Raw genomic sequence first — 16,534 nt, forward strand, 5'->3', positions numbered from 1 at the left:
TGAAGCTAGGAAATGGCCCTGGGCAAGATAAGCTTCCCAACACTTTGCCAGCCCTGTACCCCAGGTGACCCCTATGACCAGTCATAGCTTCCCCAGCTTCTAGACATAGGCGTGACACAAATAAATGAAATGACATCAGAACCCCCCAAGGGAAACCTCTGAATGTTGTGTGGTGGTTTTTAGGACTAAAAGAACGAATTACACTGGCACTTGAGTCTGTATGTGCACATGTGGGTGGCTGGGTGCACACCCAGAAGAGGTCTTGGGGCTCAAATAGCCCCAGGCTCTGTGGTAGACAAATGTACTTGTGTGAGGCTGCCCTGTTTTCCAGGGGAGCAAGAGACAGATGACACGGGTTGGGGCCCAATTGCTTTCAAGCTTCCCAAACTGCCTTACACGGCAGCCTCAGTTCAGAGATGGACACCCAGGTCCTGTTTTGCAGGGTTCCAGCTGCCAGAGCCCCTGGCCAACACTGGGCAGGCCAGGCCTGTGGATGGAAACTGGCTGTACCCCCATGGTGACTGAGTATTTCCAGAGAGCAAGCTCGCTCACATCATGGAGGTTTCAGATGCCAAGAAAAGGGTGCTTGGCCTTGCTCCATGTCTTACTCCTGCTGCCCGGTGGGGTGCATAGATTGGGGACCTTCTGCCTTCCACAGTCAAGAGTTGGGCTGATCCTGTGTGATCCCTCTCAGGGCCATGGTCCAGCCTGGGAAAGGAACCTGGTACCCAGAGAGGAGCCCCCAACCTCCAGCCGAGTCATATAGCAGGTCCTCCTTCTAGAACCCACTTTATTACAGCATCTCATGGTTCTGGTAGGCGAAGAATTGGTTGGGTACCCTGGCAGGTAGATTCAGAGGGTGGCCTGGCAGGGCAGTCTGTCAAGCCTGGTCCAGTGGCTCCCTCAGGCCATGCTGCTGCTCAGCTGCATGGCAAAGTCCTGCACGTGCTCCTTGAGAGTCTGCCGGGCATCTGCCTGTGCCCGCTTCTCCCGTGCCCGCTCCTGCTGTAGCTTGGTCAGCCGCAGTCGCAGCCTCTGTTCCCGCCGCTTGCAGGCCTGCAGCTGGCGCTGAGCTTTGTCCAGGGCATCGAGTGCGGCCTCAGCCCGCCGCTTCCAGAGCAGGGCGCTGCCCACCTGGTAGCTGTGTTCGTTCTGGATATAGGCGCCCGCGGGTGGAGGGAGACGCAGCATGTACGTAGAAGGGGAGACCGGCCGCGGCTCCAGGGGAGACGACTCCCGCTCTGGCGACGGTGATGGCTGGGTGCTGCAGCCCGCTTCGTCTGCCTGGGCGCCCAGGGGCCCCAGGAGGTCTGAGAAGGGGCTGCTGAGGCCGGGCTCCAGCCTCCCCACGGGGGAGGCAGGTAGAGTGGCCGGTGCTGAGGCCTCTTCCACGGGAAAGCAGGCAACATCCGCGGGGGGAGGCGACGGGAACGGAGTGCTGGGCCCTCGGCCCTCTGGGCAGCTGGGGGGAGACACCAGGGGCTGAGTTCCGGGCTCCCGGGCCCCCCAGTCCCGCGCCCTTGTGCAGGGTAACAGGCAGCCCCGGACCTACCGCTTCCTGCAGCGCCGGAGCCGGCCGATGTCTGGGGCCCCGGGCGGGTAGCTGTGGCCCTTGGTCTTACCGGTCCGGCGCAGCTTGGAGAAAGACTCAAAGATGGTGGGCACGGCGCCCTCTTTCAGCCTATGGTACCCGCTGTGGGGGAAGCAGCGGGATGAGCGGGGGAGCGGTGGGTGGGGGAGGGGGCCACCTCCAGGACAGGCCAGCGCCCCCATCCCAACCCGTGGCTGCGGGGGCGAACGGGCTCCGCAGAGGGGTCAGCTCTGCCAGCCAGGGCTCGTCGCCGCGGCCCCTCTGCTGAGGGTGTCCGGGCCTGGCCTGTCGCGGAGGGGCTCCGAGGCCGGCGGGGCGCGGGCCGTCCTCACCTGATGCCCACCAGCTCGAAGCAGGTGTCCTCGAAGTGCTTGGAGCAGAAGTAGATGTACTCGGACGCGGGGTCCCACAGGCCCTGGCCGCTGGGGTCCAGCCGCTGGCAGTTGGCCAGCCACAGGCCGCGCCGCGGGTTGTCCTTCTTGGGCAGCCTGCGGGGCGAGCGACGCGTGAGCGACGCGCGAGCGCCCGCCGCCGCCCCCGCCGCCCGCACCCCGGCCCGCCGCGCCGCCCGCGCGCCACCACGCACGCGCGCTGACCTGTGGAAGGAGATGCCGCGGTTGCGCGTCTCGCGCGTGTCCCGAGTGCAGCAGCCGGCGGCGGAGCAGTGGCGCGGCATCTGGGGAGAGGCGGGGGCTGGGTGGCGGGCGGCCGTCCGGGCCCGCGCCGCCCGCACTCGCCCGGCTCGCCCCGGGGCTGCCCTCGCCCGCCCCCCGCCCCAGCCCGGCTCCGAACTCCCGGCCGCGGCACTCACGGTCTCGCCATGGCTGCGCCGCCGAAATCTCGCGAGGGGCGGCCGGCGGCGGAAGTTGATACCATAGAGACGAGGAAGCGCGTGGCACCCGCGGCGGGAGGGAGGGGCCCGGAAGCGGCGGCAGCGGGCCGCCCCCCCGGCCCCACCTGCGGCCTTCCCCTTTGTTCTTGAGCGGCTCGCTCCCGGCGGTCAGCCCCCGAGCGCCGGAGTGGCCGCGCTCAGCGGCGCCCGGCCCGGTGGAACGCGTCGGAGCGGCGCCGCTGCCGCGTGGCGCCCAGACCCGGCCGGCCGCGGGCAAGGGCACGCCCCCGCGGGAACGGGCGGGAAGAATGGTCCCTAGAGCCGCACTGCCGCGAAGGGTGGGCGGTGCGCACGGAGTCGGTAACGGGGTCGGCAGAAGGCTGGGTTGTAGCGCGCCGGGAGGGAAAACGGCTGGGAACAGTGAAGACGTGCACTTGAAGGGAGCATCAGGAACTGGGGTGCCGCCGGATGGTTGCCTCCCCCGCCCCTCCCACAACACAGGTTGAACACTGCCCTTCCAGCCCCCAGCTGAAGGATTACTATTCTTTGGTTTAGAGAAGTTGTAGAGGTACGGAAAGGTGCTTGTCTTCTCGCACTTGGCCAACCCCAGTTCAAGCACCGGCACTGCATACCGTCCCTTGAGTGAAGAACACCAAAACAGACCTTAAAAGGACTTATGAATGCTGTAGATTAGACAAAGCAATAGGACAGCGGGGCACTGTCTAGTGGGTAAAATGCTTGCCTTGCACATGGCAGACCCTGGTTTGATCCCCATCATCACATATGGTCCCTGAGACCTACAAGAGTGGTCCCAGAGCACAGAGCCAGGAGTCGCCGCTGATCACTGCTGGTGTGGCCTATACTGTCCCCCACCCCAATAAAAATAAGAGTGTCTACTTGGAAGCCATGCCTTGTGTTCAGGGCTATTCCTGGTGGGCTCAAGAGTGACCTCTGTTGGTGCTCAGGGAACTATTACAGCAGGAAGACAAGTGACTAGCCTCCTGTACTATCTCTGGTCCTGAAAAGAATGATCTGGACAGGCAATTTTGTCAGAGTGAAGCACAAGCAGCAGATGCCTCAATACAGAAACTTTAATAGTGAAACATATCTTGTTATAGCAGGGGGTGGGGATGTGGGTGCAAAGGGAGGGCCTGCCAGCCCCATGCTCCCGTTCAGTACTCCTCCCCTTCTTCGGCCTCTGCTTCCACGGAATCCACGCCCACCTCTTCATAATCCTTCTCCAGAGCTGCCAAATCTTCCCGGGCCTCCGAGAACTCCCCTTCCTCCATGCCTTCGCCCACATACCAGTGCACAAAGGCGCGCTTGGCATACATGAGGTCGAACTTGTGGTCCAGGCGGGCCCAGGCCTCGGCGATGGCGGTGGTGTTGCTCAGCATGCACACGGCCCGCTGCACCTTGGCCAGGTCCCCCCCGGGAACAACGGTGGGGGGCTGGTAGTTGATGCCCACCTGCCAGGCAAGAGGAAGATAGAATGAAGTTGATATTGTGGCCTCAGAACTGGGTAGTTTGATTTTAAAATCCACTTGTGGGGGTCAGAGAACTAGCATAGCAGGCAAGGCGCTTGCATCGTACGCAGCAGACCTGGGCTTGATCTCTGGCATCCCATATGGTCCAGAGCCCTGCTTGAAGTGATCCCTGAGAAAAGAGAGCCAGGAATAAATCCTGAGCACCCAGGTATGGCCCAGAAAGTAAACCAAAACTAAAAACGGTCGCTGTGAATTTATATAGAAATTTGACTTTTTTGGGGGGGTGGGGCGAGGGACTGCCAAGCAGTGCTCAGGGACTGTAGATGCCTTAAACAGTTGCCAGAGATTAAACTTTCATCTTTGAGTATGTTAGGCATTCACCCCTGACCCCTGAGCTATCTCCCTGATCCTTATTTAAATCTGGTTTTGTTTTGGGGGGTCACATGCTCAGGGATTACTCTTGGCTCTGCACTCAGGAAATTACTCCTGGCAGTGCTGGGAGGGGCATATGGGATGCCAGGGATCAAACCCAGGTTAGCCAAGTGCAAGGCAAATTCCTTACGAGCTTTACTATCTTTCCAGCCCCTGATCTTTTATTTAACACTCCCTGATACTCGACTTTCACTTTTTGTTTCTGGGCTACACCCCGCAGTGCTCAGGGTTTCCTTTTGGCTTTGCTCAGAGATCACTCCTGGCAAGGACTGAGGGACCATATGCAATTCCTTTGTTGTTCAAAGGCTCATACTTTGTTGCTCACATGCAAGTCAAGCACCTTACTGCTGCGATCGTTCCAACCCCAGCTTGCTCTCCTACATTCAGCCACACAAGAGAATAAAAGCACTCATCTGACAAGCGTGGCCCTGTGTAAACCCGCAGCCCTCAGGGGACACCAGGGTCCCACCCAGCAGTGCTGGGGATTAAACTCCAGACCCATTTGAGACCTGTGTCCCCAGATCCTACAGAAGTCTATATGAAGAAGTCTAGTTTGGTTTTTTTCAGGAGGGTGTACCCAGTGGTGCTCAGGGATTACTCCTGGTTCTGTGCTCAGGAATCACTCCTGGAAGCCTTGGGGGACCATACAGGGTGCTGAGGACTGAACCGGGTTGGCAGAGTATAAGGCAAGTGCCTCGCCTGCTGTGCTGTCTTTCTGCCCCCTCTGTATGCATTTGTGAGGTTCTATTTGTGATGGCAAAACTGGAGACAATTGTCTACATCATGGAGAACTAGCCCAAGTACAGTATGTCCAGTGTGAAACACCAAACACAATCATGAAAAAGAATGGGAAACCTATCATGGCATTGAGATATGTCCAAGATAATATTGTCTAGTTGACGAAAAGAAAAGCTTGACCCATTAATTATTAATGACAGAGCCCTGTGCAGCTAGGGGAACAGGCTGGCGAAGGGTAAACACCTGGGAGTGTGCCAGTGATCTCTCCTGATCTCAGCAGCCAGGCACAGCCAGACACAAACCGGTCTCCAGGGCAGTTAGGAGGGGGCAGGAAGAAGGCACAAGGGTTCTGACCCACAGCTGCCTGCCCACAGGTATAAAGCCAGGCCTGCTAGCTCCTATAGGTAGAAATGCTGAACTTGTCCCTACGGCTCCTGTGAGCAGAGTAGTGTGCCAACTTCATCAAAGAAACCCGCAGCCTTGCCCTGTTGCTGTCCGCATCACCCAGGCAGTAAGAGGCACAATATGCCATGAGTGTGAAGCGAGGATCTCCTGAAGCTGTCCTTTCCCTCAGAAGGGGAGGAGGGCTCTAGTTTCTTTGGCTTCTGCACTGAGCAGTGTGATCGCCCATGCAGATGAATGTTAAAGAAAATAGAGTGTAACACACTCAGTCTAACGAAAAGGCACTTAGTGAGGACTCAACACCCTGGGTACAGGGCACAGGAGAGCTCTGGCCAAAGTCTGGCGTCCTACTGCCTCACAGGAAACCTGGGCATAGGCACAGTGCGGCCACATGTCTCCAGGAGGCTGCTTTGACGGTCTTTCACTCCCAAAGCTCTCCATACTGAAAGAATGTTTCCTCAAGTTACACCAAGAGCTAGACAGAGAATGAAGGATTTCAACTTCAACTAATAGCCTCTAAGGTTTGTAAGCCTCCTGTGTAAGATTTACAGAGTATTTTCAGATCCACGAAAGCTATTTAATCTTACCCTTTTCTGTGATTCACTTTAAATCTGTCAACTGAGGATTGGAAAGGTAGTCCCGGGGTTAAGGCTATTGCCCTGCATGCAGTCAGGCCTGATTTGGTGCCCAGTACAGCATATGATGCCCCTGAGCACCACCAGGAGTGACCCCTGGAGCCAGAGCCTGGAGCCAGCCCTGAGCACAGCTGGCTGCAGCTCCCCCTCCACCCTACACACACACATCTATCAATTGGTGGGGGGAAAAAAGAAGGTAACATAGGGATATTAAGGTTCATGCCTTGCATGCAACTGACAATGGCTTGATCCTTGGTCCCGCCAGAAGTGACTCCTAAGTAGAACCAGGAGCACCGCCAGCTGTGACCCAAACCTGAACTCCTGCCATGTCTGTCATTTTTATCCCTTCAAGAGATGACAAACTGTCTCAAGGTGGAGCTGACAGGCTCACCAACTTTTGTTTAGACAAGACAGAAGCTTGGCCATTTCAAACAGGAAAAGAACAACACATTCTGCTTCTTCTCATTATCAATACTGTGTGACCTTGGAACTTGCAAGTCCCTAAACATCTTAGGTACTCACTAGACTTTACAAATGCAGGGTCCAGGCCAGAGTGATAGTTTATGAATAGGGGTCTGCCTTACATAAAGTTTGATCCCTAGCACCTCATATGGTCCCCCTGAGCATAACCAGGAGTGATCTCTGAGTGGAGAGTCAGAAATAAGCTCCGAGCACTGCCAGATGTGATTCAAAAGCTCATCTCCACCCCCAGCCCTCCCACCCCCCCAAAAATCATCCCCGCACAAATGCAGAAACGGTACCTGTGTCATGCATAAAACTGTGAACAAGGATTTGAACAAAGAAGGCAGAGCGTGAACAAATGCAGGCGTGGCGAGGCACTGAGCTGGTCATCAAAATGTGCCTGGAGCCTGGTGTTCTATTTGGCTTGCAAGCCTACGTTGCTTCCCTCTGGACGTGGCTGAAGGAGCCACCTAATTACTGATATGATTTGTGTCCGAGCCAGTGTTCCCAATCTGGTTGGGGTAACATCAGTGAACCATCATGTGCCACGACTCTCCCCTCCCCCGAACTGTCACTGTCACTGTCCTCTCATTCATCGATTTTCTCGAGCGGGCCCAGTAACATCTTCATTTTGAGACTTGTTGTTACTGTGTTTGGCATATTGAATACGTCATGGGTAGCTTGCCAGGCTTTGCCACATGGGCAACATACTCTCGGTAGTTTGTCGGGCTCTCCAAAAGGGGCGGAGGAATCGAACCCGGCTCGGCCGAACTAGCTGCGCAAAAGGCAAACGCCCTACTGCTGTGCTATCGCTCCCCCAACACAGAATAAATTTAAAGTTCTTTTTACAAGAAACAAACATTCTGGAAAAACAGAAACAGCAGGTGATGAAGGCCCTGGAAAACCTAAAAACCATTATTTTTTTCTCTTTTGGGGACCACACACAGTGCTCAGGACTTCTCACTCCACACTCGAGAGGTCATATATGGTTGCTGGGGATTGAGCCCAGGACAGCCACATGGAAGGCAAGCCAGTATCTACCCCCATTCTATTATCTCGCTGGCCCCCAAACATCACCATTTCTAACTTAAAAAACCGTTCCATAGACTGACCCACTGCTTGGTGAGCAGCAGAGAAACGTGGGGACATAGCAACTGCGGTCAGACTGTCAGCTCTCCAGCACCGCTGCCCGCAGGCCTTGGTGTGAAAGGTGTCTCAGGCTACAAAGTCTTACGTATTAGAAACACCAACTCACAGGCATTACAGTGTGCCTAAGCTAAAAGGTACATATGGTATTTGGTTTTAAAAAAAAAAAGGGCAGTTTGGCAGTAGATGTGTGGCTCAAGTGGCAAAGCACAACTCTGCATCTATGAGGCCTTGGGATCTGTGCCAGGCACCGACTTCCATGCACAGGTCAGCCTGAGAGGCAGCAGAGAGACGAGGCAGCGCGCAGGAGGGTGGGCCCTGAGCCCTAAGTCCAGTACCAACAGGGCTCAACAACTACAATAAAAATATACCAACAAACTTATATAGCATTTGGGAATTACTCAGCTTATTCTCCTGCAGCCTAGTTGGCACAGATTAAGGACAGTCTCTGCAAAAGGAGCAGCACGGGGCAGGGGCTTCGGCCGGACCCACCTTAAAGCCCGTGGGGCACCAGTCCACGAACTGGATGGTGCGCTTGGTCTTGATGGTGGCGATGGCGGCGTTGACATCCTTGGGCACCACGTCCCCCCGGTACAGCATGCAGCAGGCCATGTACTTGCCGTGGCGAGGGTCGCACTTGACCATCTGGTTGGCCGGCTCAAAGCAGGCGTTGGTGATCTCGGCCACCGACAGCTGCTCGTGGTAGGCCTTCTCGGCCGAGATGACCGGCGCGTAGGTGGCCAGGGGGAAGTGGATGCGCGGGTAGGGCACCAGGTTGGTCTGGAACTCGGTCAGGTCCACATTGAGGGCCCCGTCGAAGCGCAGCGAGGCCGTGATGGAGGACACGATCTGGCCGATGAGGCGGTTGAGGTTGGTGTAGGTGGGCCGCTCGATGTCCAGGTTGCGCCGGCAGATGTCGTAGATGGCCTCGTTGTCCACCATGAAGGCGCAGTCCGAGTGCTCCAGGGTGGTGTGCGTGGTCAGGATGGAGTTGTAGGGCTCCACCACGGCCGTGGACACCTGCGGGGCCGGGTAGATGGCAAACTCCAGCTTGGACTTCTTGCCGTAGTCCACCGACAGCCGCTCCATGAGCAGGGAGGCGAAGCCGGAGCCGGTGCCGCCGCCAAAGCTGTGGAAGATGAGGAAGCCCTGGAGGCCCGTGCACAGGTCAGCCTGGGGAGGGGAGCACGGCGGTGAGCAGCGCCCAGTGGGGCGGGCCCCAGGCCCCACACGCGCGCCCGCGGGCTCTCGAGTCACGGCCCAGTCACCCCTGGACTGGCCACTGGCCCGAGTCTCACCCCGTGCCCCCCACGCCCAGGACCAGCACGCGGCCCCTTTCACCAGTTTGCGGATCCGGTCCAGGACCAGGTCCACGATCTCCTTGCCGATGGTGTAGTGGCCTCTGGCGTAGTTGTTGGCCGCGTCCTCCTTCCCGGTGATGAGCTGCTCCGGGTGGAAGAGCTGCCGGTAGGTCCCTGTGCGCACCTCATCTGCCGAGAGGGAGCATGCGTGTGCTGGACGCTCCGGGCCCCCGGGAGTCCCCCGCACACAGATCTGGGGACCATCTACACCAAACACGCTCTTCCTCGAGAGTCCCACCTCCCAGGAAACGTGTCTGGCTGACTCGCTGGACACGGGTGCTCCTTGCCTCCAGGCAGGGTCCGTGGGCTCTTGGTGCTGGTACCAGCTTGGTGGGTCCCAGACAAGGGCCCCCTCCACCTGCATAGGTACCAGGTCCCAGGGCCACACTCCAAGACCAGGTCAGGCTGCAGGGGGACAGCCTCTCACTCTGGGGGCCAGTGGAGGCCATTCCGGCCACTGTCCATGCCCCCACCCGCTTCTCACCTAGATGGTGCCAAGCACTGTGCTCTCCTGCCTGGCCCTGCGGGCCCAGCACCCAGGACTGAGGGGTGCCCCATGGCAGGGTCCCATAGCAGCTTTCCCCCTTCCGGTTCCCTGAGGTGGGAGCGTCAGTCCCACGCTCCTGCCAGCCCGGGCCTTGCTCACATCCCCAGCCGCGGTGTCCCACCCTCCCACGAGGTCGCCCAAGTGCCTACCGACCACAGTGGGCTCCAGGTCCACAAACACTGCCCTGGGCACATGCTTGCCAGCCCCCGTCTCGCTGAAGAACGTGTTGAATGAGTCGTCCCCACCGCCGATGGTTTTGTCACTTGGCATCTGCCCGTCGGGCTGAATCCCATGCTCCAGGCAGTACAGCTCCCAGCATGCATTGCCGATCTGGACCCCCGCCTGTCCCACGTGGATAGAGATGCACTCGCGCTGGGGACAGGAACACACTCATGAGACACCCGGTTCCCTTGCACACACCCCGCCGCACAAAAGACAGTATCATGTTTATGAGTGTCAGGGCTGTCCCCAAGCTCAACCCTCTTAAGGCTTCTGCAGCCTGCTCCTGCCATGCACATTGACCTGCTCCCAACCGCCCGTGAGTGCCTACTGAGACCTAGACCCTAAGTGTCTGTTGCCACCCCCACACCAGGGCCTCTCCACACATGGAAGCCACGTAACATGGACAGTAAACTCCTCATTCCAGCCCATCACAGTAAACCTTGGCAGGAAGTGTTGCATTACGTCCTCGCTGGAGTGTCAGGAAACAGCTATGGAAATCTGGGCAAGCAGAGTAAACCGGGGCCAGGTGGCCAAGGCTCGGGCAGTAGGGGTGCTGCTTCTCCCCACCTGGCAGTGCTCCCTGTACTCTGGCTTCCGGGTCACTTGCTCGGGCTGGCAGCCCAGGCCTGGGTCTCCAGGGAGGCCGGGGTCAGGCAGGCATTCTCAAACTGCTGTGGCCACCAGTTTATCGGGGCGACGGCATACAGTGGTGGCACACCCCGCACTGCTACCCTCTCTGCCCAAGCAGCCACGCTCCCCTCATCCCTCCCTCCAGCCTAGGAGGCCAGGTCCCAGACATGAGAAATGCTGCCATTTATTCTTACATCCTACCCTTCCTTTAGGAGTAGCACCTTTCAGAGTCTCTCACGGGACATCCCCTCTCTTACCAGGAGCCTAATCACAGTCACCTGCCACTTGCTCCGTTTCAGACACACACTCTTCACAGTGAAAGCGGAAGTATATCACCCAATTTAAATTCTAAGGTATAATTCCAACAATTTGGTTTTTTGAATTTATGATTCCAAATCCCAGTTTCTGTGATACAAGCACAAGTCAGCATCATCAAGGGATCAGCATGGCAATCCTTTCCCATCTCCCCAGCAGGGAGCTCTGAATGTTTTCTGTTTGTTTTTGAGTGATCACACCCAGAAAGGCTCAGGGGCTACGCGTTTTAATAATTTTTTTTCAGGGTTTTCAGGGTGCTCAGGGGATCATGTGGGATGCTGGGGGACTGAACCCAGGTCAGCCATGTGCAAGACAAACCTCTCCCTGCTGTACCATCGCTCTGGCCTGCGAGCACTCATTCTAAAAAGAACTTCTTGGGCCAGAGAGAGAAGAGTACAGGGGCAGCCAGCCTCGCATCCTGTCACCCTAGTTCAACTCCCAGTACTACACATGGTTCCTTGAGCACTGCTGGGGGTCACTTCTGTTTTTCTTTCATGTTTGAGCCTGAGGTTACTCTGGCTCCACACTCAGGAAGGACTTCTGGCAGTGCTTGGGGGACCATACCGGGATGCTGGGGATCAAGCCCAGGCTGGTCATATGCAAGGCAAGTGGCCTACTCGCTGTTCTATTTCTCCAGCCCCCAGGGGTCACTTCTGAGCACCTGAAATAACTCCTCAGCACTGCCAGGTATGATCCCAAAAAGCACAAGATGAAAATCAATAAATGAAAGAACTCTGCTGACAATGAAGCGAATGCTCAGCCTGAGGAGCTGAGAAACCCTTGGGAATCCACTCAGTCACACCATTTTTAAATCCAAATCACTCATTTGCCTCACATAAATCCAGACACCCTGAATTTCACAAGATACCTGATTTTGTCTTTAACTCACATGCTCTCATTAATATCAGAGTAACCTCTCTGATGTGATAAAGTCTCCCAAGTCCGTTTACAAAATGGGAACTAGGGGGCTGAATGGGCTGCAAAGCCACTTCCTCCTGCTAATTAACTTAAAAAAAATTTTTTTAATTGAAGTACCGTGAGATGAGTTGGAGCGGTAACACAGCGGGGTAGGGCATTTGCCTTGCACACGGCCGACCCAGGATCGATTCCTCCACTCCCATCAGAGAGCCCGGCAAGCTAGGGAGAGTATCCTGCCCACACGGCAGAGTCTGGCAAGCTCCCTGTGATGTATTCGATATGCCAAAAACAGTAACAACAAGTCTCACAATGGAGACATTACTGGTGCCCGCTCAGCAAATCAATGAACAACAGGACAGTGCTACAGTGTTACTGTGAGATAGCCCATTACAAAGCTGTTCAGGATCTGGTTTCATCCATACAGTGTTCCAACACCCATCCCTCCATTGGTGTAAATTTCCCAGCATTAGCCTCCCCCCCACTGCTATAGCAGGCACTGTTCTCTCTCTCTCCCTCTCTCTCTCTCTCCAACTTCCCCCTTCTTTCTCTTCCCCCCCCCCCCCCCCCGTGTCGTGTCCTCCCCCGCCCCGTCCCCCCCCACCGTTCTTGGCTTAACTCATTTAATTCATCAAAGCCTCCAGAAAAATCATTCCCAGCTTTCAACAGAATGCTATTGGTGGCAAGGGATTATGACAAATTGAGGAAAAAAGCAGAATGGGAAGGTAGCAAGACCTAGAAATCCAGAATACAGTCAGCAAGGTAGAAAGCTACTGAAGGGGCTGGAGTGTTAGCGTAGCAGGTAGGGCATTTGCCTTGCATGCAGCCAACCCAGGTTTGATTCCCAACATCCCATATGGTCCCCTGAGCACTGCCACTAATTCCTGAGTACATGAGCCAGGAGTAACCCCTGTGCAACGCCAGGTGTGACCCAAAAAGCAAAAGAAAGCTACTGAGGTACAAGGACTGCTCAGTCTCTGCTCTTTGCCTAAGAGGAAGTGTCCACTGAGATAAGCTCACTTTGGAGAGGTTAGTCCTATTTGTTCCAGTGTAGAGAACCTTTGATATGTAAAAGTTTAGCCCATTTAGGTTAGCAGATATGCAACAGTCTGTGGAATGCAGACCCTGTTCTAGTGATTTCTGTTTAAAGCAATAAATACAGAAGGAACCACAGCTTAGTACGGTGGGTAGAGCATCTGTCCTTGTGTCATTCTGGACCATCTTCTTCCTGGAGTAACCCTGAGCATTGCCTGGGTGTGGCCCAAAACAAACACAAAACTCAATAAATATGAATGTGCAGGACAAACAGGGATCTCTGACTCAAAACTCTTCTTACTTTTTTCCTAATCCCTGTAGCAACCCTGCTTCGACCCTATTCATCTGGGCTGGTCACCAGCAGAAAGCTACTACCAATTCTTTATTGCCATTTTCACTTAATAGTTAAAAACATTTATTTGCTCAGCTGTCTTTCCCTATAAAAATAGTCTCAAACCTTCTTTATTCTCCTCAAACTCCAGATTTATCAACTTTTTGGAAGGTAGCACAAAAATTTCAACTTCCTGCCACCAAAACCATCTTTCTGGGTTTTGTTTGTTTGAGCCAGACCTGGCAGGGCTCAGAAATTACTCCTGCCTCTGGGGGCTGGGGTGATAGTACAGCGGGTAGGGTGTTTGCCTTGCACGCAGCCGACCCGGGTTCAATTCCCAGCATCCCATATGGTCCCCTGAGCACTGCCAGAAGTAATTCCTGAGTGCAGAGCCAGGAGTAACCCCTGTGCATCGCCAGTGTGACGCAAAAAAAAAAAAAAAAAAAGAAATTACTCCTGCCTCTGCACCAGGAATTGCTCATGGGGGGGGGGGGGGTTCAGGGAACCATATGGGATGATGGAGATCAAACCTGGGTTAGCCTCCAGCAATACAAGCGCCTACCTGCTGTGCTATTGTTCTGGTCCCAAACTGGCTGAAGCTTTAGGTGCAGCATCCTGGGTTTGCCCTGAGGCCCTGCTGTAAACACCCCAAAGTACCAAGAAAAGTAGCCCCAAGCATGGCAGAAAGGGAGGTCTGAAGTGGTCAAAAAAAAAAAAAAAGAAAAAGAAAAAATAGCATTCCTGTTTCTAGTTACCAGCTAAGCTATTTTGAGGCCAACTAAATATATATAATATATACATATAATAATTTTTAACTTGTTTTAAGTTTTCTAAAATTTTATTTACTTGTTTTTGGCATTTGAGCCACAACCCGGTGGCTCAGGGTCCTGGGGATCAAACCTGGGTTGGCTGCATGCAAGGCAAACACCTACCTACTGTACTGTCACCCTGCCCTGAATTACTATTTACTATAAGTACATTGTACATGGGGCTGGAGTGATAGCACAGTGGGTAAGGCGTTTGCCTTGCAAGCGGCCAATATGGCCGACCTGAGTTCGATTCCTCTGCCCCTCTCGGAGAGCCCGGCAAGCTACCAAGAGTATCTTGCCCGCATGGCAGAGCCTGGCAAGCTCCCCTGACGTATTCGATATGCCAAACACAGTAATAACAAGTCTCACGATGGAGATGTTACTGGGCCCGCTCAAGCAAATTGATGAATAACGAGAGGACCTGACATTGTACATATTTATATGTATTGTCTTTTGGGGATTGTGACTCCCAGGACAGTGCTGGGGGGAGCATGCAGTGTGGGAATGGAGAGTGTGCTCCCACACCCCAGGGCTTCAATTTTACTGGAGAGCAGCAGCAACTCGTGAGGCGACTGAGTCTTTGTGCTAACATGCCCTGCTCTAAGGGTTGGCACCAGGGATTGAACTCACGGTCTCAGGGCTCCACACTGTATATTCGTTCAACCTTAAATCAATCTTTCGACCCTTTAAATTTTCTGCATTTATTCGCGTTAAGTGCAGATCTGCAAACACAAAGGCTCTTTGGGGTCTTCGTCACTTTGAGTAGCACAGGGAGGTCCGGAAACCCAGGCAGACCGGAGGGGATGTGGCCCCCCGGGCTTCCGGAGCCCACCACTGCCTGTCTGAGGCATGCAGGCACAGCCGCTACCCTGGGACTTGGTCCGGGCCGATTTCCGGGGCCCCACCCGTTTTCCCAACCACTCTACACGCTGGGCTTGCCCACGCTGCAGGCCTCCCTGCCCGCGGGGGCCGACAAGGGAAGAGGGGGCTTCCTGGGGTACCAGTTCCGGACGCTCCTGCACGCCCCAGCCCCCTCCAGCATGCACAGCCCTCGGGTGGTCTCATGTGGCGGGCATCTTCACTCCACCCGCCTGGCCGTCGGCAGAGTACAGGGGCCCCAGGTCCGGGCAATGCACACTGGCTCTGCAGCAACGCTGCTCCACCCGGCCCGGGGGTCTTACCATGGTGAACTCCGCAGCTGCCGCCGGTACCGAGCCTCGCTACTCGACCTCAACCGCCTCCGCCTCCGCCTGGTCCGCGCGCCCAACTGTCTCCGCCCCCACGCTCAGCGTGCTGCCGCTGCACAGGCGCGCTTTGGGCTGGAGCACTTAGGGGGTGGGCCGAGACCCGGAACTCCACTTCTGATTGGCTGTTGCCCAAGTATCCGTGCAAGACGTTTTGTGACTGGGTAGGCACTTGGCGGGAAGGTTGCTGATTCGTTGAAGACAGAGAGGGGGCGGGTGGAGGGGGTGGAGGGCAGAAATCCTTGACCTTTAGGCTGGAGGAGCCACAGCGGTCCTCGTGGAAGGTCCAGGACATTTTCATATACCTATGCCTCCATGCATAAAAATGGCTTGACTATGACCTTGTGCTGCTCTCCCCTCCTGGGGCATCCCAGGCCTTTCATCTCTCTCTCTCTGCACTATTGAGGCTTTTGCCAACTTGGCTGCCTCCAAGAGGCCTGCTCATCATCTTCCAAAGTAGTTTGTTGTTTCCCTACCCCCCCCCTTTTTTGGCATTTTGGGTCACATTCAGTGATGCTCAGGGGTTCCTCCTGGTTCTGCACCCAGGAATTACTCCTGGCGGTGCTCGGGGGAACCAGTGGGATGCCGGAGATCAAACCGGGTCAACAGCATGCAAGGCAAGCTCTACCCGCTGTACTATTGCTCTGGCCCCTTTACCTTTTCCCCCCTTCATCTCTTTCTTAGTTTTTGTTTGTCCGTTTGTTTTTGGGTAACACCCAGTGATGTTCAGGGGTTATTCTGGCTCTACACTCAGGAATTACTCCTGGCAGTTCTCAGGAAACTATATGGGATGTCAGGGATTGAACTCAGGTTCACTGTGCAAGGCAAAGGCCCTAACCACTGAACTATAGCTCCAGCCCCTGATTTCCTAGTTTAGAAACTCCTTTGGCAGCCACCACCCAAACACCAGATAGATTTACTTACTACTTTAAAGAGGAATGAACTTCTGGTTCCCACACAGGAGGGTAAGCTCCAGCTTCTCTCTCTCTCTCTCTCTCTCTCTCTCTCTCTCTCTTTCTCTTTTCAGCTTCTCTTCTACACTCCGTCTTTTCCCAAGAACTAAGTTGGGGCACGAGGTGCATCTGAAGGATTTTGGAAAAACTCATCTGGCTGCTTATCCCCTAAAGACCAACTTAATTTTCTGTAGGCTCCAATGTATATTTATTTCTGGTTTTTGTTTATCAGTTTTATTTTGTTTTGTTTTGGAGTCACACAGAGCAGTGCTCAGGTATTACTCCTGGTTCTGCACTCAGAAATCACCACTGGTGGGCTCAGGGGGCCATATAGCATGCCGGGGATCAAACACAGGTCAAATACATGCAAGGCTAGCACCTACCCGCCCCATCTATTTTGAGAAAATCAGGGAAGCAGAATCCACACTCCCCCTGAGCAGAGTTCCC

The 16,534-nt window shown here is 55.2% G+C and overlaps 2 protein-coding genes across 2 annotated transcripts; both read right to left on the reverse strand.

The window, feature by feature from the left end:
• Positions 1-437: 437 nt before the first annotated feature.
• On the reverse strand, positions 438-2,551 carry THAP7 (THAP domain containing 7). Its single transcript, XM_056120711.1, has 5 exons — positions 2,403-2,551; positions 2,188-2,267; positions 1,924-2,079; positions 1,553-1,693; positions 438-1,462 (listed from the first exon to the last, which is right to left on the reverse strand). The coding sequence occupies exons 2-5, from the start codon at positions 2,265-2,267 to the stop codon at positions 904-906; spliced, it is 936 nt and encodes a 311-aa protein (XP_055976686.1). The 5' UTR covers positions 2,403-2,551; the 3' UTR covers positions 438-903.
• A 1,007-nt stretch (positions 2,552-3,558) lies between these two features.
• On the reverse strand, positions 3,559-10,005 carry LOC130029691 (tubulin alpha-3 chain). Its single transcript, XM_056120713.1, has 4 exons — positions 9,783-10,005; positions 9,067-9,215; positions 8,218-8,898; positions 3,559-3,892 (listed from the first exon to the last, which is right to left on the reverse strand). The coding sequence occupies exons 1-4, from the start codon at positions 9,901-9,903 to the stop codon at positions 3,596-3,598; spliced, it is 1,248 nt and encodes a 415-aa protein (XP_055976688.1). The 5' UTR covers positions 9,904-10,005; the 3' UTR covers positions 3,559-3,595.
• Positions 10,006-16,534: the final 6,529 nt, after the last annotated feature.

This window comes from Sorex fumeus, unplaced genomic scaffold (genome assembly GCF_029834395.1).
Source record: "Sorex fumeus unplaced genomic scaffold, SorFum_2.1 ptg000043l, whole genome shotgun sequence".
Classification (NCBI taxonomy): Eukaryota; Metazoa; Chordata; class Mammalia; order Eulipotyphla; family Soricidae; genus Sorex; species Sorex fumeus.